At 43.7% G+C, this 27,506-nt stretch overlaps 1 protein-coding gene across 1 annotated transcript in view; it reads left to right on the top strand.

Moving 5' to 3' along the window:
* The window catches only part of PRKCQ (protein kinase C theta), a 46,514-nt gene that overhangs the window by 7,881 nt on the left and 11,127 nt on the right, over positions 1-27,506 (top strand). The window contains exons 4-14 of the mRNA XM_072865560.1: positions 1,441-1,501; positions 3,228-3,390; positions 4,006-4,037; positions 4,133-4,218; positions 5,288-5,417; positions 6,112-6,221; positions 7,892-8,015; positions 9,457-9,632; positions 12,149-12,322; positions 21,624-21,715; positions 24,101-24,163. Coding sequence (XP_072721661.1) covers positions 1,441-1,501; positions 3,228-3,390; positions 4,006-4,037; positions 4,133-4,218; positions 5,288-5,417; positions 6,112-6,221; positions 7,892-8,015; positions 9,457-9,632; positions 12,149-12,322; positions 21,624-21,715; positions 24,101-24,163 — 1,211 coding nt within the window. The remainder of the gene's footprint in view (positions 1-1,440; positions 1,502-3,227; positions 3,391-4,005; positions 4,038-4,132; positions 4,219-5,287; positions 5,418-6,111; positions 6,222-7,891; positions 8,016-9,456; positions 9,633-12,148; positions 12,323-21,623; positions 21,716-24,100; positions 24,164-27,506) is intronic.

Below are 27,506 nucleotides of genomic sequence, written 5' to 3'. Positions count from 1 at the left end.
GTAGCAGCTCCTGAGATCTTCTCTCCACTCACTCCCCGATACAAATTACAACCTGGGGAGGGTGCTCCCAGATATCTCATCCTGCAAGGGTCATAAGGGGAGAGAATACAATTTTTCTCACTTTTCTGTGCAAGGGCACTGTTTCACCTGGAAGATAGAGAGGTAACCTTGCCCAGGCTGTGCTGGAGATGGGTGGGGGAGGCACTGTTGTGGTACTCAGGCTGAAGAATCCTTAAATGTAGGTTTTCTTATTCCTAGGCAAGTGGATCCAGATTTACAAAGGCACCTATGGACGGAGGTTCAGATAGGTGGGAATTTCCAGGTCCAGTGGGAAGGCCCAAAAAATGCCTGAGTAAGCTTGTAGCATCACTCACATTGACTGTAATGGAAGTTAGACTTGCAGAATGTGCTGGTTTTGGCTGGGGTAGAGTTAATTTTCCTCATAGTAGCTAGTATGGGGCTATGTTTTGGATTTGTGCTGGAAACAGTGTTGATAATGCAGCGATGTTTTAGTTACTGCTGAGCAGTGCTTACACAGAGTCAAGGCCTTTTCCGCTCCTCACCCCACCCCACCAGCGAGTAGGCTGGGGGGGCACAAGGAGCTGGGAGGGGACACAGCCGGGACAGCTGACCCCAGCTGACCAAAGGGATATTCCATACCATATGGTGTCATGCTCAGCATATAAAGCTGGGGGAAGAAGAAAGAAGGAGGGGGGATGTTTGGAGTGATGGCGTTTGTCTTCCCAAGTCACCGTTACGTGTAATAGAGCCCTGCTTTCCTGGAGATGGCTGAACACCTGCCTGCCCGTGGGAAGTAGTGAATAATTCCTTGTTTTGCTTTGCTTGCGCACACAGCTTTTGCTTTACCTATTAAACTGTCTTTATCTCAACCCAAGAGTTTTCTCACTTTTAGTCTTCCGATTCTCTCCCCCATCCCACTGTGGGGGAGTAAGCGAGCGGCTGTGTGGGGCTGAGTTGCTGGCTGGGGTTAAACCATGACAAGGACCAAGTGTCTAAAAGGTTTCAGTATCTTTTAAGCACTTGTCTGAATTTGTCTGGGTTTTTTGAGGTGCTCCCACTTCCCCCTTGCAGGATCCACTGGGAACGACAAGTTTTCTTTATAGATAGTGCTGGTCCTGACCTGGTGTCTAAAAACCTGCCTACAGCTTCTGTGGTTTAGTCACATTTATCTCTTCTATCATGCTGCTCCAAGAGTTTGATAAGAGGTGATCTAGCCTCCTCTCTCTATAGTTGCTCCTACGCTGCCTTGTTGCCCCACACGGGTATAAGCAACCCAAAAATTAGCGTTCATTGGCATTCATCAGTTCCCACTGGGAAAAGGAGATAGCTTAAGTCATCTGTAATGATTGTTGCTTCTTTGAATGACTGCTTAATGATTGCACTGGTCTCTTTTTCTTGTTTTTCACTTATCTCAATCAGCTAGAACTAAAACCTCAAGGCCGAATGCTGATGAATGCAAGATACTTCCTGGAAATAAGTGGCAAGTGATTTTGTTTGTTAATTGATAGATGTGATTTCTGATTATGTGGGGCAGACATGATGTCTTCACTGAAAGCATTGCCTATGTTATTACTAATTTGTTCATAGGAACTATCATAACAGTTTGAAATGAACACGCCAGAAAAGCAATTTTTATTGTATGGTGAGGATGAAGATTGACTGTTCCTCTGTGATTTGCAAGGCAGATTTTTGGCCATTTTACCACTAAAATGGTAGATTTTCTCATTACACTAAGTAAGACAGAATAGATACATAAGGACCCAGCTCCCTCTGAAATCATTCTACTTTTATGTATGCATGTAACATGGGCAGTGGTGTGCGATATAGTGCAGATGTAAAGGCTGGGATACAATTTGCGGTTGACAACACCGTTAGTTGGGCTTTTAAGATCAAGAGCAATCTAGGCAAAACAGGAAAAGAACCTAGAGAGTGATTCATCTGATCAAATGCAGGTTTCTGCTGCAAGGTGAGCGGAGTCATTCACTGTGCTCCATTGCCTGCTCCAGCTAGACCTCCAGGGACGGAGCAGCAGCTTAGTCACCCTGGATAGGGGACACACCACCATTTATGCGTCTTCACTGGGAACCAAATCCCGCCTGCAGAGTTCTACCTCCATGTGAAACGCATTTTGCTTTGCTGAAGAAAGTGGGTTGCAATCCAAATGCTCAGTCTTATTCTCCTGTCTTTGATGCCAAAGTTCTCGCTGCCTTTCACAGATGTGGGGTGAAACTGTAAGGTGTAGATATCTAGAAGGACCTTCCATTTATAGAAACATAGAAATACTGAAAGCAGCTAATAGCATGTCCATACTGATATTTTCTTCATCCATTCCTACCTTTAATATAAATAGCCTATTGACACCTCCTTGTATGTTATATCAGAGAGGCCAAAGCATAGAAAATGCAGGCTGTGTTTGTATTAGAAATAGAAAGATCAGCATCAGATCACACGGGGGGCCAGTTTCCACAGAATACCTATGTAACTTGCTGTGTAATACATGAGTAAAACAAAACAGAGAGTGAGAGTGAGATATCGTGTGCATATCTAGATTTGTAGACACAAGCACATATATAAGTGCGCATGTATATATGCATGTATAGTCAGAATTGGTTTGTTTGCTGTTCTAAAAAGTTTAAATGTGAACTGTGAATAGCGGCATGGACGTAGCAAACAGCAAAGCAATTGTTGACATGGAAAAAAAAGAATATCCTAGGAACATACATATGTGCTTACTCACACACACGTACATGCACACCTAAAAGATTCAGTTAAATACCCATGTATATATATATATACACACATGTGTGTTTGTGTGCATATATAGATAATTATTAATTTTTATGTAATTTCATCTTTTTTAGGGCATGGTTCTTCAGTGCTATACAAAGTTAGAATTTTATGTTTAACTGCAAATTATCTCTCCTTGGGAAATTTCTGGTCTACATTTCAAAAGCAGCATTATGAATATTCAAGGGACCTCAGAGTCCCAATTTTAAAGTCATTTTAGTGTCCTTGTAGGAATGGTAGATAAAAAAACATCCAAACAAGCCTTGTGTGGGTTTCAGAAAATGGTATTTCTTAAAAATATTCATTTCCATGAGTGAATCATTAGCTTCAGTGACTTAGCATTCTGGCAGCTGCATTTTCTCAAGGCACCGGATCAGGACAGGGTACCCTAATAAGTCTTCTGTTTCCTTTCCCCCCAGATGCAAAGGACCTGGCAGACTGTGAGACTGAAGGCTTTTTCTCCTTGCACCAGCGCAGGGGAGCCATCAAACAGGCCAAAATCCATAATGTCAAGTGTCACGAGTTCACAGCCACCTTCTTTCCACAACCCACCTTCTGCTCTGTCTGTCATGAGTTCGTATGGTAAATGAAAATAGATCTATGCATTTTCCCCTTTTAACCCGAGGGACCAGTTCTTGTGTAGACATGGCGCTTAGGGACACAGTTTAGTGGTGGACTTGGCAGTGTTAGGTTTACAGTTGGACTCGATGATCTTAAAGATCTTTTCCAAAGTAAATGACTCTATGATGCTATGATTCTCTGGTGAATATCTGTGCTCCTGCTGTCAGTAAAGGCAGCAGAACTGGACCCTTGGCATCTCACTTGTAGAGTTATTGTATCACTTCAAGGATGTGGTTCACAGTTGTAATTCCAACTGTGAAAATTCCCTTCAATTTTTAGTTTATTTTTTATAAATATTTTTGTCTTTGGCCAAATGCACAGAAATGTCTCATCAGCCCAGTTTGCTATTTGGATATTGTGAAATTCAGAATGTGAATATGTGCTGAAAAGGCTGTGAAAACCACAGAGAATCACTCCACAGTTAGATTGAATGAAGATATTTAGATTAGAGAAGCTCTATAAAGACTGATAAAAGCAAAAGCTGTTTTATTCTGTTTCTTTCATAAATGTTGCTCTCCTTTCTTCTGTCGAGGCTTTCAGAAAATTCAGAATTAACCATTTCTCTGTTTATTTCAGGGGTCTGAATAAACAAGGCTATCAATGCAGACGTAAGAAACTTCTTTGATTTTGTTACTATCATTATTTATTTGATCCTTTCTTAAGGAATTTTTTTATTAACGCCATGACATACTTGTTCTTTCAGAATGTAATGCTGCCATTCATAAGAAGTGCATTGATAAAGTAATAGCCAAGTGTACAGGATCAGCAATTAACAGCAGAGAAACAATGGTATGTATTATTATTTGGTTGCTTCTAAAAAACTTGGGTGTCACTCAGATCTTTCCTACTTTGCTGTAAAACAACTTCTGATGAAGCAAAAAGTGCTACTGAACTAAAGGCTGTGTGATCTGATCTATGCGCTTTGTTTTTTATGTTCCCAGTGGTTTCATTACCTCCTACTTCTGATTTACTCAAATGCAGCTGCTGAATAAGCAGTTGCTGAATCAGGACTGACATTTTTCTAATGTATGAAGTACAGCTCAGGGAAGTCGTGGACATGAGGTGGAGATTTACTGGAGGAAATTTTTCACTACATGATGTTAGGCAGGATGTCACACTGAATTTTCAGAGCAGTTCTTTAACATCCCACTCTGTGTTATCTGAGATTTCCAAACAATCAGTGGAAGATCTAGCATCTCCCCTATTATTTATTTTATTTTTCTCATATCAGTTTATAATACACCTTCTTTTTTGGTGGGCAAAAGTGGAACTTATACTCTTGATAGGACTATTCCCTTTTTCTTAATTGTGTCCCACAGCTTCTGTTTGCTTCCAGTCCTACCCTAGCTCCAGTTCTCCTTTTACAGTCTTTAGAAATGAGATTCGTCTCGCCTGTCTTCTGATGTCTCCAGGGTAGATGTATCCAACTTTGTTGTCACCTTTGACTCCCTATAAACTAAAAGAAGAAAAATAGGCTCTTCCAAAGAGTAATTCATGACAACAAATGTAGACATCCATTTCAGGATGGGATGAATAATTTTTTAGAATTACCTTTGGTTTTCCATTGAGCATTAAAGGAGTCTGGGTGCGTAGCTGAGGGCACGTTATCTGATCAGATAAATCAAGCCCAGGGATTAAACTACCCAGTTCCCACTGAATTGCACAGATATTGTGTAACAAAATTTAGCTTTGTATATCTGAATGATAGTTATAGATCGTTTCTTCTTGGTGGTCATACTCAAGGATAAAGGGGCAGTAGACGTCCCAACTTCTGTGGTACAAGCCTGGGGGCTTTTGGTTTTCCATACAGAGCTGAGATGGAGAGGAGTGAATTGCCAACATGGCTTTTCTCTTGCAGTTCCATAAAGAGCGGTTCAAGATTGACATGCCTCACCGCTTCAAAGTCTACAACTACAAGAGCCCGACTTTCTGTGAGCACTGCGGCACGCTCCTCTGGGGCCTTGCACGGCAAGGACTGAAGTGTGATGGTGAGTCCCTGATGTATGTGGCTTGAGCTGAGCATGGAAGTCAGCCGTTGTCTTTAGAGGGTTGCAATCTGAAGAGCCAAATCTAATTTATCACACTTCTCTACAAGACCTGTATGAGATGGCATGCGGGGTGGTGAAGGAGTGGTCAAGAGGACCATCCTTCAAGGAGCATAATTCTTCAAGGAGGATGACAACTGTCAGTATACAGAAAGATATGTGGTCCATGAGGCTGAAGAGTCGCTTCCCAGAGAGGCAAAGAACATCTCAGTGACACTGCTGATCTTCCAAAATCACTCCTAGTATCAACTTGCATGCTCTATTTCCACTATCAGACAGACCCAAGACACTTCACCATCTTCATAGTCCTATACTAACAGGGAGATCCTGTTTTGTGATTACAGTTTATCTCTGAGCTGAGAGACTGTAGAGTTTTGGTAGCCTGTAGCTGTGCAAAGGCTGATGCACGTGGAAGTGTAGCCTTTTGCCCAGAGGAAGATACAAAAAAACTTTGTCTCCATAGAGAACCAAAAAATTACCTGAGTGCCATCTGATGAGACATAAAAGGTGCCCTGGCTTTGAGCTGTTTATGTGGCTGATCTCTGCTCTTGGCCAACAGCAGCACATGTTCCTGCCCAACCTGATGTCAAACCCTTTACAGCCTAGCTATTGTGACACCTCTTGTTCTTTCTTTCAGCATGTGGCATGAACGTCCATCACAAGTGCCAGACAAAAGTAGCAAATCTTTGTGGAGTTAACCAGAAACTAATGGCTGAAGCTCTGGCAATGATAGAGAGCACCCAGCAGGTAAATACTTTAAGCCTTGAGCGACCTGGAGAAAGGAGGATCAACTGTTCAATGTTTGTTTCAGTGCAAGAAATAAGGGCATTGAGTGGAGCACTGTGGGTAGCAAGTTCAAAGTAAAGACTAGGAAATGGGTACTTCATGGAATGGGTAGTTAAGCTCATCTCAGCACTTTGTGGAGGCCAAAAGTTTCCATGGGTTCAAGTGACAATCTCCAGTGTTCATAGAAGAGAAATCCATTCAGGAATAATAGAATGATTAATTCTGTTAATAGAAAAGCACTGCCTTTGAATCAGGAAATCTCTGAGCCATATGTCTCTGGAGAATATTCTGAGGAGATGACATTGCATGCCTGCACTCTTCTTATATCTTTACCTGGTGTCTGCTTGGCCCCCGTTGCAGACGGAACATGACCTGGATGGACTCTTGCTCTGATTCACTACAGTCGTAGTTACATTATGTTCGTAACTGATGTTGTGTAACAGGGTCCAAGGTAGAGTGAGAGGAACTTGGTTTGGGTCCTTTTGCTGTCACTACCTTGCTCCATGCTTGTGACTTAGCAATTTGTCCTATGACTCTCGGATCTGTTTGGAATGAAACTCCCAGAGCATGGACTCTCATGAAGAGACTTGGGCCTTGGGAAGAGGATCTAGATACTACCGTCATATAAAAACACTGTATGAACACAGAAAATCGAATTAAAAGAAGGAAAAATAGCTTGTCGCAAGCCCAAAACCATAAAAGAATTTAGAGATTCTAGTTCAAAATCAGGATTGTTAGGATGCCTCTCAGCTCTTGAGTAACCTCAGAGGGACAAAATCCGTAGGTACCTAGTCGTCCATATTTAGGTTATTCAAATATCCCAAGGCAACATCTTCATCCATTCAGCAGGTGTTTTTCCATCTATAGCTTCCTGAGGGGCTATCTACCAGGTTTAGCTCTGCATATTTCTCTCACCTTTATGTGATAGGTAGTGCTGCCAAACCTCCAAAGAGGAGTTTTTCTGCTCTTGCTTCTCTATTTCCTACCTGCTGTCTCTCTACAGCTCCTTGCACTGTATACTTGGAGTCACCTTTGACAGGTGAAGAGGGCAAACACTAGCTACTTTCCCCAAAATACTCTTCTCATCTCCAGGAATGTAGACTTTGGGGACTTCTTGAGCCATAGGTGGACTCTTAGTGTTTAGTAGCCCTCAGAGGACTTATCTTTCATGCTTTTGTCTCATCACCCTTGAATCCAGACAAATTCTTACTTTCTACAACATCCTGGTGCAAGGAGTTCTTCAGAGTGACATCCAGACACTGTACAGGGATGAGGCTGCAGCATATTCCAGTCTCTAGTATTTTTCCAGATTTCTCTTCAAAGAGTACTGTTGGGAAGGAAGTTGTTAATTAAAATGCCCTTTGTGTAGATAGCCAGGGACTCAGACCCCTGTGCAAAATAGGGGATCTCTATATTGGCAGTAGAAAGACCCCCCCACATCTCACAGAAGGCTGTAGGTTCCTCTAGGTTACCAAACCCCTAAACGTTAGGTACAGAGATGCTCTTCTCATAAGCAAAGACCTCTTCTAGATCTTGGCTTCTGTGACAGTTACACTCAAGAAGCAAGAGACTCCATAAGCTCAGAACATGACATTTGGCTCAAAAGTCATTTGCTGTTTTCTGTAATCCAGGCTCGCTGTCAGCGTGACACTGAACAGATCTCCAGGGATGGACCTCTTGAAATTGGCTTCCCAGTTCCTGTGAAGGAGGTAACACCGCTTCAGGCATTGCCAGCATCTACAACAGGAAAAAGAGGTAGCTTCCCCTAGTGATATGAGACAGCAGGCTTTGTTAATTTTTTAGTTTGTACATGGTTAGGTGGAGGTGACAAGGATGGGGCCCTATACCAGTGCTCTGGGTTTGATACTGTGCAGCACCAGGCTACCGAGCCTCAAAGGCTGGTTTTGGTACCATCTGAGCTAAGGGACAGTGCCCTTTGGCCCGCAAGGGGAAATAAACGGTGTCCCTATCTGTGCTTATTTTCTTTCTTTTCTACAAGTAGAACTGGCTATGCTGATGCAAATCAGTAAAGCCGCAAATGGTTTCAAATCTGTTTTACCTGAGGGTCTGTTTGTCTGCTGAGTAGCGTTCTTGCTGTTCAGCAATTTAGGACAATACAGCAAATATGCATTTTAGTACATGGGATAAATCCAGTAAGGGACAGGATCTCTTAGAAGTTCACGTACATCCAAGTGAATGGAGTATTGAAGAAACTCTAAGTAGTTCCACTCCAGGACAGCTGGAGTACTCGATCAGAGCTTCACATCTGGAGCAGGGACACAATATGAAAATGCTGTCCCATCTTTTCACATGCTAGCTTTACCAAGGGTCTTGAAAAGGCCTCAAAAAAATGGGACCACATCATAACAGCAACCAGCAAGAAGGAATGAAGAACATGGGTAGCCAGAAATGAAGGGTTTGGTCATATTTTGCTGCCATAAAACAGAAAGACAGATGGAGTCCTCAGCACAGGAAAGACATGGACCTGTTGGAGCAGGTCCAGAGGAGGGCCACAAAAATAATCAGAGTGATGGAACACCTCTGCTGTGAGGAAAGGCTGAGAGAGTTGGGGTTGTTCAGCCTGGAGAAGAGAAGGCTGCGGGGAGACCTTATTGCAGCCTTCCAGTACCTGAAGGGGGCTTGTAAGAAGGATGGGAACAAACTTTTCAGCAGGGCCTGTTGCAATAGGACAAGGCGTAATGTTTTTAAACTAAAAGAGGGTAGATTTAGACTAGCTATAAGGAAGAAATTTTTATGATGAGGGTGGTGAAACACTGGAACAGGTTTCCCAGAAAGGCAGTAGACGCCTCATCCCTGGAAACAGTCAAGGTCAGGTTGGCCGGGGCTCTGAGCAACCTGATCTAGTTGAAGATGTCCCTGCTCATTGCAGGGCGGTTGGACTAGATGACCTTTAAAGGTCCTTTCCAACCCAAACTATTCTATGATTCTATGATTCTACGATTCTATGAAGGAATTTGTAAAGTGGGAGTAATGCCACTGAAGAAGGTGAAGTTATACTGGATTAAAATTTCTTCCAGAGAGAAAGCAATGTGGGAGCAGAGCCAATTTACTGGCCACCACATTTTCATTTATTTAAAATACCCTTTTAAAACTCTAAACACAATACCGGTAAGCGTTCTGGGGATTTTCTGTTCATTTCCAGGGGTTTATTTGAATGCTTTGATGTGTGTTGCAGAGCCACAGGGCATCTCCTGGGAGACTCCGGTGGAGGGCACAGTGAAGGGGGAGTCTCTGATAGAGTCAGACTTGGGAGAACAGCCTCAGAAGCAAGAAGAGCACCAAGTGCAGCTAAAACTAACCATCGAAGATTTTGTCCTGCACAAGATGTTGGGGAAGGGCAGTTTTGGCAAGGTAAGCATCAGGGTACTAGACACAACTGCATAGGTCTGCATATTGCTTATTATGGCACTAAATAGCATGTGGTTTGAAGGCCACTTAGGAAAAAACATCTCCAAGCCCTCAAAGAACCCTTGCTCTGGCATGGCTGAGTCTTGAACTCAGTCTTCTCCTTGCCTAAGACAAAGGTCTTCCTTGCCCCTCCCTGTGCCCCATTAGTTTGCTGTCTCATGAGTGACCATGACAGGAGAGGAAAGCAGCCAAGTAAAGCTGCAACTTCCCCTTCTGTGCAGATTTATGGGGCCTGGGCATCCACAGAGAGCCAGTGGGAAAGATTTCCATGCTGTCCCCCTTCGTGCAGCTACTCCTGCCAACTTAGCTGAGCAAGCTCGGAGGGAGGCGGAAGCATTAGCTGAAAAGTTGAGTGTGGATCACCTCCCTCTCCAGAGCAGCAGGTCCCCAGCTGGGAGTGCTAACTGCTCATTCCCAGCTCCAGTCTGTGCGACAGCATAAAGCAAATTTTGCAACAGCCAAGAATTTGTGCTTTTGAAACAAGAACCACCTGTTTTCAGTGGACTCATTAATCTTGATGAATGTGGATTGAATTGTGGATTGTTCCTCCTTCTTGCAGATGTCCCCTGGAAGGGGACTCGTGTTATTCAGTGCCAGCGCAGAGCTGCATGAAGCAATTTCAGAGGAACTCACCATTGTATTTTCACAGCCAATAAGGAGAATGAGTATCATTATGTATCACATTGCTCAGATCCCACGTCTTTCCAAGGTGGAAACTGTGCCTTAAAGAAGGGCTGCTTTTTGCCTGCTAACTGAGCTGGAACAATTGCTGCAGCCAATTCTTAAACTGGTGAAATATTTGCTGTGTTGCCTTTCCATACTTGAAAATACTTGGCATGTCTACAGTTTGCATGGGAAGCAGAGCTGAGGCATCTCAGTTAGAGCTAAGCCAGAATACCCCAAATCCACAGCCCAGACTAACCTGGACACAAGAGCATAGATGTCATAGAAACATTTACGTTGGAAAGAAGGGACCTCTGGAGGTCATCTAATCCAACCTGCTGCTTGAAACAGGTCTAATCAGATGAGGTTGCTCAGGGGTTTGTCTAGTCAAGTCTTGAATACCTCCATTGAAGCAGATTCTGTACCTTGCTTCAGCCCCCTGTGTTAACATGGACTCTCCAAGCCTGCAAGCGTCTGCATCTCTCTGCAGTGCAGCATGTGGGTGTGGAGAGGATGGGCTATTTCATGCCCTTCTGCAACAAACGTCACCCACAAGTTTCCTGTGTAGGTGTTGCTCCTGGTGCCCTTATTTGCTTAGAGCAAGATTCGTTTCCCCACAGAAGGAACAGGGTGTGCAGAGCTCAGTGCCTGAGGGGTCTCTCCAGCTCTGCCTGGAGCAGGGAGGTTGAGGTCCAGACCTGTGAAGAAGGCCCCTCTGCATGAGATCTAGCATTGTCTACCTGCACCTTGGAAGTCACAGCACAAGTCACAAATGTACTGCGTTCCCCCGTTTCCCCAGGACATCAATGCCCTGCACAAAAACAGGGGTAAAAAGGGTGCCTGCAGCATCAGCACTGTTAGCATTTCTGGTCATTCACTGCAGAAACAGAGGGAGGCTCTAGGCTCTACTCTCTGTCTAGTGCTACAAAGTGAAATGCAGCAGTAGCCAAAAGGGTAAATAAAACTTTTGTCAGGGCTAAAACATGTCTGAGCTTACTCAGTAAATAGTGTCTGGTAGAGAACTTCAAAGACCTCTTTGATGAATCTTATATATTTATTCAGTCTGTGGGAAACAGTGTTAACAGCCTGTTAGCGTAAAGATCAGGACTGGCGCTGCCTTCCAGAGGAGACTTTTTTGCTCTGTGGTCTCTAGAAAACCCTTTTCTGCTGCTCCGTGTCTCATTTTCCCTGCCCATAAAAATAGATAGAGGTCCTGACTCCTCTGGGCTGTGTTTTGCTCTTCTCAGAGAAGAAGTCCTGCAGAAGCATGGGGGACCCAGCCTGTTTGCTCAGGCCTCCTGCTAACTGGGAGGGAGGAGAAAAAGTCATGTCTGATATAGATCAGTGTAACTACTGGTGGACATCAGTTTACACCTGCTGAGGATCTGGTGCAGGGCATTTGCATTTCACATGTTGACAAAGCAATATTCTATGTTTTGTTATTTGAAGTCAAAAACAGGAAATATATCTCATGAGCATTTGCATAAAGATGTTTTCTGTTATCAGAAGTGTTTGACTCTCTGACCTGTCCTGTCCATACGGGCATGTAGCCCCTGCTCTTGTAATTCTCAAGACCTTCTCATCCTTCCTCGGGGTTCAGCTTCATAAAACTATTCTGGGTGTGGGAAACAAACTCAAAGTCTACAAAGTCGTAATGGCAGAACTGGGCCTTAAACATCAACATTTTAAGGTCTACCCTAGTGAATTCCCCAGAGCTCAGCTCCCATCCTCACATGGCTGTTTCCAGTTCTGGAGAGAAAAGCATTGCTCTTTCTGAGCAGCTGTTTCCACCCTAGGTGTTCCTTGCAGAGCTGAAGAGCACAGACCAGTATTTTGCCGTGAAAGCCCTGAAGAAGGATGTGGTGCTGATGGATGATGATGTTGAATGTACAATGGTGGAGAAGAGAGTCCTCTCCTTAGCTTGGGAGCACCCATTCCTGACTCATGTCTTCTGTACGTTCCAAACCAAGGTAAGAAAAGGATCTGTCACCTTCCTCCATGGGCTGAGGATACTTTGCTGAGATACAGATACTTAGTGAAGGGCTTAAGTCTCCTAGATGTTAGGGAATAGCTTGGACATGATGTGGTGCTAAGGGAAGGGATCTTCAGGTTAACCACTTGGGAAATGGCTCTAGAAATTTCATCTGCCTTCCTCACATTAACCTGGGGAGTGCATTTGAGGATTATGGCATCCAAGACTGATTGAGGTGGCTATGCAGAGACCCACTATTAAAATCTGCGTCCTGGTACCCTGGGCTGAGGATGTGCAAAGGCCACATCCACAGCCAGGATCCAGATGTGCCCACACTGGTGTTATCTGAATCTCTTGGACTGTGAAGCGGTGTGCTGCAGCGACTAGCCTGGATTGGAGCTAACTCAAGAAACTCTGATTATGGAGAATAAATATGCTGTCATTCACTTTGGTAATCTTCTTTGCCCCCAGTTACCGTTAAATTGCATCAGACTTCCTAATTCATGCAGGATCACTGGTGGTGAAAGCTGCAGTTCAGAGGGGCAGCACAAAGCGTCTTCATCTGAAATCCTGGTTAGAACTCCAAAGCAAAATTGAAGTGACATTTAAGTAATGTATATACCTTCATGGCCCTACATGGCAATGAACCACCATTAGTTTCCAGAGCCTTTTCTACAGCCACAATGAATCATCTTAACACTAAAGCACACACAAGGCATAGAAAAAAATGGTGGAAGGAATTTTGAGAGATCGTCTTGTCTGTCCGACCTACCCAAACCACTCCTGAGAGGTGTTTGCTATCCCAAAGCTCGATTCAGAGGAACATCACTCTCCAAAGGCTGCTTGTTCAGGGTTTTGTTAGGGTGCTCCCAGTCGCTGTTCAGTCCCAGGATTTAGTGATACAAAATACTGCTTGGTGTGAGGTTAGGACCTGCTCAGCAAGAGGCTTGCTGCTTCTGCGGGGTCAGGAGAAACAAATATAACCTCTGTGGTATATCCCAGTCACCCGGGGGATGCGGCACCTGTTTAAAGACAGATTAAATTTATAACAGGGAATGCCTGCGAACTGCTGTAGGCGATGTGACACTAAGCCCAGGCATTCATGTTTAACCCCTTCAGGACTGTCAGTGAGGACAGCATGTCCTGGGAATGGATCCTTGTCTAGAGAGGAAAGGAATTAATTTGGGGGCTAGATTCAGAGGAAAATATAAATGACCCAATTCCAAAAGCAAAGAAAATGAAGACTTAATTAACTGACTGATTCACAACAGTCACAGCTGTATGAGGGAGCTTATACTCCAGGGACAGCTGCTTGTGCTGCCTGTAACTCCAGGTGTCCAAGGAGAGGTTGACTAATGCCAGCGGCTGACTTGCATGCAGCAGCAGAACCATGTTGTCTGTGGTCCAGCCTGGTCCAGCCCTGGTCTGGAAGCTGGAGGTCAGGTTCAGGATGAATACAGCAGTGGCAGTCTGCAGCTCTGGTTTCAGGCAGTGCATGCATGCAAGTGTCCACTTCTCTCATGAGACCATGGCAAAAAGATGAGAGACCAAATGGAGTCATGCCAGGAGCCAGATGGGATTTACTGACCATTTAAGAGGGGGACTGTACTTCCAGCTGTGGCTGATGAAAGAAAAACCTGCAGGATGGAAAAGCAATGAGTGCCTGAAAAATCCATGGGTGTCAGGCTCAAAAACCCAAGTGATCTTTTCCTGTGCTGTCTTATGGGCGGCATCACAGTATTGCCCTCTTGACATACAGAAAGAATCTCCATCCATCTCATCCCAAGTCAAACTTGTCCCTTTAAAGTTATTCGATCTCTCAATTTTGCCCTCAAGTTCAGAGATACAGAAGCTGGAATGTGGCTGCCCAGGCCAAAGCAGCTCTAGGCTGTGATTGATTCCTAGCTTATGTTTTTCTCCTCTGACCTTCACAAGCCAAGCAGCGATCGCTCAACACATAAAAGTCATTCAGAGCAGGAGAGTTGTGACAAGCCATGGACAGTCTTTCATGGCTCAAATGACAGCATGGTTCAGTCGTAATACATTTTAGAGCGATTATTTTAGAAGCCAGGGCACTGCTGTGTACTCCCTCTCTGGACTTTAATATTGAAAACTTGAATTTTCAATTAAAAAACTGATATATTTTTAAGGTTTCACTGGCTAGATAAGTAGTTTCAAACAGAAATGCATGTGCCAACGCTGTCCTGAATCTGTAATGCTTTGACTCGCAAGGTTTCTGAACTGCTTCAGGTACTGAGTGCCTCTGCAAAGGACAGTAAAAATAGGAATATTCCTATACTGAAACAAGAATCTCAGTAGTCCCCATGTCTCCAGAGGGAAAAAAAGTCATATAAGCTGTTGACAGTTCTCTGAGCTCTGGGATGAGTTTCTTCCTGGCCTCAACCCAGGTAATCAGTGAATGCTGAAATATATGAAGCTTGACAGCCCTTCAGACAGGTTTTTGTAGGCACCAGGCACCTAATGCTCCTTTTTATTCCTGCGGAGGCTGAATGATCAGTGCTTTCAAAACTCAGAATACTTGTCATGTTTTGCTACATGAGAATAAATTCAAACACATGGGGTTTTTTTCCCCTGATCTGTTTTTGAACTTGACTGTTTTATTTTACTTCAGTAATCTTTGCATCCAGATATTCAGCTGACATAATTATATGGTGTGAATTTTAACAACAAGCTTGGAGAGCTATTCTGTTGTATTAGATTTAAAGGGACACTGTTATGTTAAAGAGGAGGAAAAACATGTTTATAATTCTGTAAAATCCCCAAATCAGTAATGCCAAAACAGTGACTGGCATCCCAGTGCTTATGTTTTATTCTTCTTTTTGCATTTCACTGATCTTCTGTGATAAAAATAGGCTTTCCCTTTTTGAAAGTCACTTTTGTTTCTAACTGTTTCTTTACTTCATTGACCAAGTTTTTATTCACAAACTAATGCAAATTAAGTCCTTAGGCATTTTGGCTTGTAGCACAAAATGGCAACACAGAAGACTTTCTCAACCCAAAAGAGAAGTAATCTTTATTGCAATTTAAAAGGAAATGTTACAGAAACATTTCTTTTCTGCTTTACTAATGTATTATATCTTTTTAAAGTCCTGGTGGTGAGCCATTTTCACATGCTCTGTTGTTTTAATGTGCTTAATACTGACTTTAAAAACTCTTACATTGGCAGAAAGGAGAAAAGGATTGTTAATAAGGAGCGTGATCCTAATTTAAAAATTCTTAGGCTCTGAAGTGTTTTCCATGTCCATGAGTATTTTCAGGGGATTTCTCATTAAAATATCTCCTTGGAGGAAACTGCAATTCCTTCAAAATTTTCCAAGGGAAATTTCAGTTTTCTTCTATCTTTGTCTTGCTGTTAGAGGGACAGGGCTGAATTATTTGACCTGAATCAGACTGTGTAGGTTGGCATACACGCATTTTACACCCGTTAGATGTTCAGCTCCATTGCCTGACTGTGCCACGGACCTTCTGAGCAGCCCTGGATCAGGCTCACATGCCCTTCCCAGGCAATGCAGGATCCTCTCTGACCACAGCGTGGCTGCAGAATGCTGATGCATTGCAGGAGAAGTCATCCTGCAGGGAGGGGAGGTTGCAAGCCTTGACTTCCAGCGCTGCTGAACCACTGAAACACAACAAAATATTGGATGGACTAAACTAGAAGCACAACAAAAATCTTGGTCACAGGATGAGGTGTCCTGTGGGGTCAGACCAGTATCTTTCTAGCCAGCATCCAGTTTTTGGCATTGACCAGGAAGGAAGGGTAAGGAAGAGAGTACAGGGCAACAGTGATTTTTCCCTTGCACAAACCATCCTATATCTTGGTGTTCAGCCATTTGGGAGACACAATCTTGAAGCTTCAAGGTTTCTAGGTCTCCATCCTCCTAGTATTTTGTGGGGGATAAGTCAGCTTGGAAACACCTGATTCAAGGCTAGCTGGCCAAATTTGAGCCAGCTAGTGGGAAAGCTGGGGAAGAACTGGGAAGTTTAAGGAGGCTTTGGGGATTTTACCTCTTGCAACCAGCAGGCAGGAAAACTGGCAAGGTCTCGTTCAATCCTGGCCAAAATTTCAACACGGTTCAGTAGAAATAGCAGCGTCTCAGCAGAGCTTTGGGATTTCAACAAGGTTCTGCCAGAGAAGGTCTGAGCAGCTGTAATTATAACATCAAAAAAATGAAGTCTTTACGAGACACTTCTAGGTGGTGTCAGCCCATGGGGTTTGAACAGGTGGAGTGTATTGGCAAGGAAAAGAGGGGGCCAGCTCATAATCATAGCTTTTTTAAGTGATAGATGATCGACATATTAAATATACATATTCTAATTGCCTTCCTGTTGTCCAGCTCTGAGAAAAATCAGCCCAAAATGCATTCAGCTTTGCCTGAGATTTCTAAAAGTCTGCAGTGCAGTGTAGCTGCTCTTTGTCCTGAAAAAAAGGTGACTTCTTAAAATAAAAACATTACTTTTTTTCCACAATTTTTCAGCTGATAAAATATTTATGTTTCATAAATTTGATTACTTTTTGTTTAGTTTTAGGTCTGGTGATTTTTTTAATCCCCAAATTTTCACGGAATTTTTTTTCTAACCTTGAGAAAATTAGTCTCTTTCCAAGATCCCACCCTATAGTGATAGGGAAAGCCACTTTTTCTTGCAAGACAGGGCTGATAGTAACTCAGTTTACCACTCTAAGTGATGTACTCTGCCTGCTCTGAGCTGTGAGGAAGGGTCCTGGGATCTCAGAACTCAAGTGAAAGGAGCTGTTGCCAGCCATGTCTGCACCTTTATGTATACGTATGTATTTTTATATATGTGTATAAATATATTCATATGCTCTGTACCAAGTAGATGGGCACACAAAGCTAAGTGTCCCAAATGAGCAGTTTAACATGCAGTCAAAAATGCTGACCGTGTAAAGATTAGAACAAAAAAATAAGTCGTGAGATCAGGGACTGGACTGGATTATTTGACAGCTGTAAGAAATGCTGCCATCTCCAGAAGATAGACTGATATTACACAAGAGGGGGAAAAAAAAAAGTCTTTAAACCAGAAAACAAAATTAAACCAGAGGTTGCTTTAACCTGTAACAAATTGGCTTTGCTCATCCCCAGATGGTGCAAATAGCAATGTTAATACCTCCTGTGGTCACCTACTAGCAAGGAGTGACCCTGCGTTAGCTGTTCCTCATGGGAGTAGACACAGTGAGGAGCACGTGCATTGCTTGCTCTCCCACTGGATGGGATGCTGTGATGGGACTGCAACACTCACTGGGTAGTGTGGTGGAGAAGGGCTGAGAGGCCTTTGGCTCCCATCTATCCCATGAAATAAAATAGATCTGAAGCATGGATGAGCACCCAGACTGGGCTGGGCTGAGCTGCATGAAAATGTGAGACAAGAATCAGCTGCAGGAGTTGCATGGTGTCAAACCTGTCTCTTGGCAAGGGCCAACCTAATTCACTGGACACGCAGTGAGGTTAGGTCATTTAATATGCATTGTGGAGCCTTCTCCACATGGACCCTTTTGCTAGGGTAACTGCCCTAAATAAGGGTAAAGCCACGCTGTCCTACAGCATTAATTATTCCGATATTCATCCCCCTGGAATCCCAAGGAAGAATTTTTGCTCTTCAGTAAATGGTGTTAAATTGTGTATTTGTATGTATGCAAGTGCTTTCAAATGCAAAGAAAATAAAATCTGAAAATCTCTGCAGAAAAGTGCTCTGGAGGGCTTCCAGCTGGTTTGAGGATTTTAAGAGCCTCTTATAGGATGTACCTTCAAAAAAGATCAGTTTAAATGCTGCCTGCTTTATACTCATTGTTTATAAAGTTGAAAGCATCTCTGATAGTGACTATTCATTCTCACAGCAGTTGCATGCAGAACAGAAGCAGGTTGGTTTAACTCCATCCCTGCCATGTCCTGGAGAGGCAGAGGGAGCAGGTGGCTCTGCAGAGAGGAGCTCAGCTCAGCACAGGCACTGAGGGATTGATAGGGCAAGAAATTGAGTTCTTGCAGTAATCAAGTCTTTCAGCACCTGACAGGATCGAGTCGACTAGGGAACCATGTTATTTTGTGTGCAGGATGCACACCTGCATGTGTCTAACTGTGTGTTGTACAACATCATGTTGTACAGTTCTGTCTGCTGTAGGAGCAGCGCTTCATCCTCCCGCAGAGGGGTTTGTCATGTTCCCCCTGCTGCAATGGAGAAGGCCTCTGGAAGATGATCTAGAAGTAGGGAATGGCTGATATATGGATGTCCACAAGACAACTAGTGCCAGCTATCCTGGGGCAGTGTCCATTGCTGAGTGCAGGAAATGCTTTTACAGTCCTCCTTGAGCTCTGTGGTTGTAAAAGATGGCCCCAGACTCTGCTAAGAGACCAGACTCGCTCTGTTCTGTTGTGCAAGTCTGGAAGTGTGACCAGAAGTTTGACTTAAGTGTTTGCTACCCAAGGATGCTCTCACAGGGGGTCAGCAAATCGTCTGTTGTCTGTCTGCAAGGCAGACAGTTAGGCTGAAGGTGAGAGGCCCTTCCCAAGCCTCCTTCAGAGCTGTGTAGGTCTCATCACTGAGGAACAGCATTCCTGTTTGTTTGCTTAGCATCCCTGAACTAGAACCATCATAGGGGATAAGGGCATGATAAAGTCATGCTATCCGAGCTGCCACGTCTTGGGAAACACCCACTTAACCCACTCTCACCTGCTCCAGGTGCTGACAGACTTCAGAGCCTGGCAGTATCAGACAGGAGCCATCAGATAACTTTCCCAGGACAAGAGGAAGTGTAGGTTGGAGCCTGTCTGCAAACATGTCCTCCTTGCCGTTCTAACCCTTTAACGTCTAGCACACTGTTGAATTTTTGGTGGTTTCAAGAATGGGTTTTGCCGCTTCCCATTTTTAACGTGTTCTACGGCTCTGTAGATCTCAGGCTTAGGAAGCTGTCTTCAATCTTTTGTTGCAGCTTGCACTGCTTGGTTACATCTTGCTACTCATAATGATGTACTTAGGGTTGATCTCAAGCAATTTTTGTCCATGGGCTGTTCCAGACAGCTGACCTTTGTAAGAAGCAAGGGGAACTTCCAAGTCTCAGAGCAGAAAACTCAGACTGATGCCATCTTTCTTTTCAACAGCATTTATGTACCACTCTGTAGCACCTGGTAGAGTGTGAACTTCAGTATTAATCATGCCTAAGTCAAGTTTGTAGCTTTCAGCTTCATAGCTTTAGACAGTTGAGCAACTGAGTTCGTATAATGATCTTTGGATGCCAATTAATCTGAGAGGTTGTCCACCTTTCCTTTTCTCAGATGGCAGAAGGATACTGCCAAAGTCCCCAGTTTCAGGTTAGAGTCTCCAGTTTAATTAAATAGATGCATCAGATGGTTGCTCAAATCCATGAACAAGCAGAGCATGACTGCTGAATAAACGCGGACTTTACGTTATGCTTAAATATGCGTGATAAGGTGTAGCCAAACTCAGTGGACTTTCCAGGGAAACCCAGGGGTTTTCACCTTCCCAGTCCACTGAAGCTGAGTCTGGCATATTTGAAGATCCATGAGGTTTCTTCTGTCCCGGTGTCATACATGGGGCTGCTGGTCTGTTGTTAGCTAAACTTCGTCACATCCCTGTGTACCTTCACAAAGAGCATCTGTTCAAGTGTTTTCCTAACAGGCTCCTGAGCTCACATTGCTTCCAAGATTTATGCATTTCTGTGCTAAATTGCCCATCCCCATTTGGCATTCTTACTTGCTTAAACTGACTTATGTGCACAGACCTCTACAGATGCAAGGCCTTCAAACTGAAAACCTGCACCCATTTGGTTTATTGGCAAAATTTGTATTCTTTCCCTGGGAGGCCAGATCTGGCCCTGTGCTTGTTGGATGACAGGTAGGGTTTCCAGCCAGACATCCATTTAAATAAGAGTACTGTAATTAAAAGGATCTGGCTAAAGAAATTGCACAAATTAGAGCAGACAGCTGTTATTCGAAAGGAACAAACACGGTTTTTTTTAAATAGCCAGATCTTGGCTTGCTGCCAGAGATGCTTACATTAGATCTTATGGATAAAAATCTTCCTTTGACTGTTAAAAATATAAGTGAAAAGAACTCTATTTCCCCCCAAAAAAATTGTGATGGGCAATACGCAACAAGGAGAAGATATTCATAGACTTTAACATAGCCTGGAGATTACTAACTTCAGATGTGTACAGAACAGAGAGAGGCATGTGAGAAAAAAAAAAAAAATTGCATCCATTTTATTTTATCCATGCATTTATGCACAAAAGCTGAGACTCCTGAAACAGAAGTTTAAACTGGAAGCATAACTTACTGCACAGATACTCTTCTTCCAGAAAAAGGCACCCCTACTGCTTTGTTGGTGCAATTCAGTGTGGAAGGGATTGGTCTGAATCAGCCTCCAGCTTCTGTGGGGGCCTGGTGGTGGTTATGGCTCATGAAGCAGCAAGGGGATCAATATGGTGTCCATCAAGGACTGGAAAGGAAACCTTGACGATCTGTTCTGCTCTTTATTCAATACAGAGATTCCCCCCATCCTTTCTGTGTACCAGGAGGAGAATTTCCCACTGCCCTGGTAGAACGGCTGATGGTTGCATGCAACTGGGGACAAAGACTGGATCTTTTTCCAGTCTTCTCTGACATGCAAGCACCCAACGGGTATCCAGAAATATGATTAATTCATGAATCTTCCCACTAGCAAGTTACATCCTGCCTTATTTAATAGAGCAGCTCCCAGGTTTAAAACCAAGTGCGTGCTTAAAACAGGTTGCAGCATCTGGCCAGTGTCTCTGATAACTTGAAAAGGTCAGACCCATGTGCCTCCACAAAAGATGTGCAGGAATGCAGGTAACACCAGCTTGAGATCACTCCACGGGATGGATAATGCACTGGGCTGGGGACCAGAGGAGACCTGGATTTAATTCTGTTTCTTCCACTAGTCCCTCAGGAAGCTTGTCCATCCGTCCTTCTGTTATACAGGCGCTGTTGAGTCACTCATCCCCTTCTAGTGAACCTTGAGATCTACTGGTAAAAATCAATGGCACCAGCTGGTTATTAAGTGGATTTGCAATGTTTGCTAATGCCGTTTATACAAATCAGAGCAGAGAGGGTTAGTATGGGCTTAGAGAACAAAGGAGAAATGAGGAATCTGAAAAAGAAACTGCTTTCTTTCCAAAACCCTCACTGTAATCTTTTCCTTCCTCTTTTTGAGTGCTTTCTGGGTGGGGTTTTTTTCACTTTTATCTCACCCTTCCCCACCCCTTATTGTCATCTTGTCTCATTCTCTAGGAAAACCTCTTTTTTGTGATGGAATACCTCAATGGAGGAGACCTCATGTTCCATATCCAGAGTTGTCATAAGTTCGACCTTCCCAGAGCAACGTAAGATGTTATTATTACCTTTTGGCTTGCAAGTCACACGCATGGTAGAAGCAAAGGCAGCAGCTGGAGACACAAGGGATCTTCATTTTATTCCCAGCTCTGCTACTGTCTTGTAGAGGAAACTGTGGGCAAATCATTTGACCTCTCTGCACCTTACCCAACTGCAAAGTGAGGATAATGCTTGTGCTGGAAGCAGAATCACTCTCTATCCCAGCTCTCTCCAAACTGAACAAAATAGACATGCAGGTCATCACCCTGACTCAATGATGGACTTGGAGCAAGTCACTTCCTCTCCCTGTCCTCTTTCCCCTCCCACAGAAGGCTTTTTAGAGCCCATCCACACAGCTGATTTCAGTCAGACGTGACCTTACTTTGCATTCTTGGTCAACCAGGGAAGCTATTTCTGTCTGGAAGTGTTACAGACGCTGCTACACCCTCGTCAGCATTGCATCTGCCTGCAGGCTTATGCTTTAGCCTGCAAACCAGGGACCTCCTTCTAGCCTGTGACCTGGCTCCCATATTTTGTGCTAAGCTCAGCATAGTCCCACAAACATTTGTTCAGGGCCGAGAGCTGAGCTGGACAGAAGCTGTCCTTTAGGCTGCCCTGCTTGCTGGATCAGTCCCCTTCCCAGGACTGCTGTCCCTCAAACAGAGAGGGACTCCAGAGGGACCTTTCAATCCACCTGAGGTCTTACCTCTGGAGGTGCCTCCACTGTCTATAAACAGCCCCAAGCATGCCTAAGACCTTATTTACATGGCCCATGGATAAGGGTCATTTTAAAGCAACCTACAGGTGTCTGCTGGGGTTGCTCTTCATTGTACTCATTGAGTTCTTGCTCAGCCCATAATTGGAGGCCCCAGTAATGACATTGTGGACCCAACCTCCACCCCAGATTTACCACCATCAAAGAAATCGCACAGATACATTTTAAGCCATCTGTGGAACCAAATATCTTGTTCTTTACAACACTGGGTGGCCTGTAGCCAAGCTGCAGGACCTGCTTAAGCTGAGGTTCCCAGTCCAGTGATCAGAGGTGAAGCAGTTGTTTGTTAGAATTAATGGGATTTTCCCTTTAAGGTTCAAGGGAGAGGGAGGGGGGAAGAGATAAAACCTATCAAAAGTGCAAAAGGTAAATTTAAATAAAAAATTAATACACCAACAGGGAGTTAAAAATTTATTTCACTTTGATTAAAGTAAATAGAAGAATTTGAATAAATGAAAGGTGCTTTTAATCCTTCTGTGAGCAAAAGGTATTTTAAAAGTCAATATTGAAACCACTATAGGAAGTAATTTTTATTTAATAATTTAAAAAAAACCCAAACCCTCATTTAAATCAGTGTTTAATTTGATGATTTTTTCAAAAGCATTTGAATGTTCAGAATTAAGGGCCAATGCATTGAAGACTGAGGGAGCAGAGCTGTATAACACTGGAGGGGCATACGATCCTGCGGTTACATTCCCTTCTGGGAGAGCACTTCCACTGTGCAATGGTGCTTCAGCCTTATGCTGCCTCTTTGCAGTAGGATATGGTGTTGTCCTTTAGGCAGAAATGTGTTGAGAAGAAAGATCTCAAACTCTAAAAGACTCTAGAGAAAGGCTACCAAACTAGTTCATATCTATCTTGGATAAAATTTCAAAAGCAAGTCATAAATCTGAGCAGTGAAGAGGTCTGTTTGACAAGCCAAGGAGACTGTCTGTGGTCCCCAAACCCAGATGCCCACCTTCCTGTCCCATTACTGGGACCACTCCACTGGTTTTGGAGTTGTGGAGTTCAGTAGACTGTTTGTCTACTGAACACAGCAAATTATAGCTGCTGTTTTGACGTCTGAGGCATTAACTGTAATTTGCAGTTTGCAGTCTGGTACGTCACTGTAACTCACTGATTTACTTTAAATATGTAAATAAGGGAAAGACACAGACACCACCCTGTCTGCCTTCCTTGCAACAGGGACCATATCTTGAGGCGAGGCAGGGTAGGCAGTAGGAGCTGGGTGGTGGTTTTTCGCTCCACAGCTGATCTGGAGACATCCTTGGGCAGTGAAGGACATGTCCTCAGAGTCAGTTACATATCAAAAAATGCAGCTAGCCATGCAGTGTGGCTTCCAAATCCCTGAAGATGAGCAGGCTCTAAATCCCTACGATTTCACAAAGTGGTTTCAGTGGGAGTTGGGCTGCTAGCCGTGTGGCATGCTTTTGGGAATCTCACATCATCCGTCAGTTACCTGTAAAACCCAGTTACCCCAAGCCTTCTGGAGACGCTTCAAGCCTTCTGGGAACATAATAAAATTTTGGCTCCTGTGGAGATAAAGTTTCCATCTTTTTGGGTCTAGTTGAAAGTGCCTGTTGGGAAGCATCCATTCTAACTTGTGCCTTCTGTCACACAGGTTTTATGCTGCTGAAATCATATGTGGGCTCCAGTTCCTCCATTCCAAGGGCATAATATACAGGTAATTTTACTCTTTAGTGTCTAATAAGCTAAACCTTTTCTGCTTTTCCTGCAGGCACTAATGGTAACTGAGAGACTGTTGCTTGGATGTACTTACTGGTATTCCATTTCTATGAAGATTTCCTTTTTACAGAGTCTGGCTGTTTTATTTTGAAGAGATAGTATAGAAAAGGCAGTTGTGAGTGCTTTTTGAGAATCCAGTCCTATTTCAGTTAACATTAAAACAAGCCCTTTGATGCATTTACACTGAGTCATTCATATAGCACCTAGCATAGGCACTCAGTTTAAGCTTTCCATGTATGAAGTTATATAAGGTCAAGCTAGCCATGAGAAATTTGGTATATCTGCTGTGCTGGTTACCCTGGGACAGTGGTGACAAGCTCAGCTCAAGTAACAACAGCAGGGAGACAGTGATATACCTTAAATTTTGGGTTATTAACAGGTCTGCTGTGCACAGTTCCATGGTGAGATGGGATTCATCTCACCTACCATCATGAATCAGAGTTAGCCACCCAAACTCTTGTAGTAGGCAGACAGGAGTGTGCTTTTTTAGGTTCATCAAACCTGTGTTAGAGTGTGTGTGAGAAGTACCCATTTCTACCAGCGGGCTCTACAGGGAGCCGATGGGGACTAGGTGGGACACCTAGTGCAGCTGCACTCAGACAGAGGAGTCATCTCCCAGAGTTACTGGTATGAACTTAGTCCACAATGCAACCTATCAAATCCCGAGAAGTCCTCTACTACAAAATTGCCCATTCCAGCTTCTGCTTGACCTCCCTAGGAGCTTCAAAGTTATGCACGGATGCTTTGATCTGATGTACAAGTGTTGTGCTTCAGACCTATGTAAAAGGACAGAGACAAGGTGGGAGCAAGAAGGGCTGCAGAAATCAGACCACAGTCTGCTTTCCCATGGCGGAAAGGAGGAACTGAACTTCTGGGGAGCTCTAGTCCAGCTCACCTTCATGGCAAAAGTTAGTTACTACATTGCAGCCTTCTGTAAAATCAGGAAGCAAATAGCTTGTCACAAACAAATGAGAAAGCTCACTAAAACAATGATGTTTGCAGAAACCAAAATGAGCGTATTTCAATGTTTGTCATGTAGTATGAACATTAGAACAAATGCTAAAAGTGAATGGCTTGTTTACAATCCACTCTCGCATTAAACCGCAAGATTTGATTCATAGAAACTTGCCTTATTATTCACTATTAGTATTCATGTGGGAGCCATTTATAGTTTTTATTGACCAATGATGGTGATTGCGTAAACATGAGATCAATATCAATGGCATTAAGCTAAGATGATCTCTGGGGTCTCAGCAAGTTTCTGGCTCTAATTATTGTTCTGGATGACTGAAGGGAAACATTTTCTGAAGTGCCCAAATCACTTAGCCATGTCTATCATTTTTGCTCAGACTTCTCAGAAAAGTTGATTAAAAATATCTGCAGGACATTTTGAGTTTGTGGCAGGACAGTTAATGCTGACATCCTGTTTGTAATTCACATTTTTATTTGGAATTGCTGCACCAGTGGTGTGTCAGGGTTTGGGACCCATTTCCTAATGAAAGGAGAGAAACGTTTAGAGTCTGGAGCCTTGGGAAATGTGGGCAAATTGGGATAGCTAGACATTGGGTAGCATGGTGATAGGAAGAAATAGGGAGTCGATGCGGCATTGCTTTGGGTATCAAGCTTTGAGAGAAAAGATTTAACCAGTCCTACTCCTTTTTCCTTTTTTCACTGAAGACAATGACAATGAGATCAGTTGAGAACGCACAGCCATCAGTATCTCAGTCAGAGCTAAATAAGCACTTAGGAAAGTGAATAGAAATCATATTTGACACTACATCACTTGCGATGTAGTAAGAATAATGAATCCAGCTGTTCTGTCTCATGCACCCACGTTTGGAAATGTTGGCTTAAATTTTAATGAATGAGCCAAGGCATTTTTGGCAGAAACTCCAATCCCTGGAGCCAATGAGTTTGAGACTCATCAAAATAATGAAAGCAAACTGTAGGTGATGGGGGTTTTGTTTTGCTTCAATCTACCAGATGAATAAAAGCAGTGCTGGCAGCCAGAGATTGATCTCAATGGTGTAACTAAAATAAGTCATTCCAGCTGGAAATTGTGACAACATGAGTGTCTGCCACTTGGAAGGCAAATGTCTCAGTTGTCTCTATATTTCTTTTTGACTGATGACTCCCGCTTTTTCTTGGGCCATATTCTAGCAGCCACGAACAATTGCCCCATGACAAAAATTTAGTGTGTAAACATTACGAGGTCCCCCACCCCGACTGGGACCTGGCCGAAGCAAGACAAGGAGCTTTGCACAGAGGGAGGCTGAACAGCCATCTTTCCTGCAATTGTAGGCAATCATCTCAGGAGCATCATGCATTAGAAATTACCTTCTTTGAGGGAGTCAAAGCCATTTCTGAAAATCCACATTGTAAAGCAGTTGTTACCAGGAGGGTAGCTATATAGCAGCCTCGTGGTTAGGACTCCTGCCTGAGATGTGGAAAATGTGTGTAGACTGTGAATCAGCAGAGGTTGGAAAGGACCAACTGTCTCCTCAGCTGCAGGCGCAAGCAAATGTTGTGTCTGGGTGCTTTGGGAGCCCTGAGAAGGGGCAGTGATTGATAGCAAAGGATAGGCAGTGCAGGAGCGTGAGTGCTCAGAGACCAGGTAACCCAAATTCTACCTACATCCCAGGTGAAGTGCAGCATCACTGATCCAAACATCTCCCTGAGTCATTATTTCAATGCAAAGCAAAACGTTTAGGTAAGATATAAAAAATTTAACATAGAAACCATGCCAGCCTTCCTTTCTTTCTGCCTTTTTTTCTTTCTTTACATGGTTTTCTCTCCTTTCAGAGGTTGTTCCCACATGGGGACCTCTTTGTTCTCTGTCAGTGGCCATGATTCATCAGCTCACTTGCTTTTATTTCCTTCTCTGTGCATTTCTTTTTTTCTTTCTCTGGGCTCTTTGCTTCCCACAGTAGCTCAGAGCCTGAAACCTCTGACAACAGCTTGGCAGCTATGTGTGAAGGGCTTTGTAAATCCCCGGGGCTCCGATAGTGCAGCCCAGCAGTGAAAAGGTGGTGGGTGTTCTGCTGATGTCTGGGGTTATTCTGACCCTCTGCAAGCCATGCAGGGCTTGCGGGATCTTACCTCTTCCAACATTTGTAGAGCCTGCACTGGGAGGGAGAGCTGGCAGTAGCTTCAGAGAGAGTACTGAGACTCCCAGGGAAGGAGAAAGTGGGCATTAGCCAGTCCCTTCTCACTCACCTTCTTCAGGCTGTGTTAGGGCAGAAGCACCAGCTGGCGCAAAGCCCTTTTTAGCTTCACTATTC

The sequence above is a fragment of the Ciconia boyciana genome, chromosome 1, assembly GCF_034638445.1.
Source record: "Ciconia boyciana chromosome 1, ASM3463844v1, whole genome shotgun sequence".
In the NCBI taxonomy this organism is placed as follows: Eukaryota; Metazoa; Chordata; class Aves; order Ciconiiformes; family Ciconiidae; genus Ciconia; species Ciconia boyciana.
The sequence above is the reverse complement of the archived record's forward strand: the minus strand, read 5'-3'. Positions and strand labels throughout refer to the sequence as shown.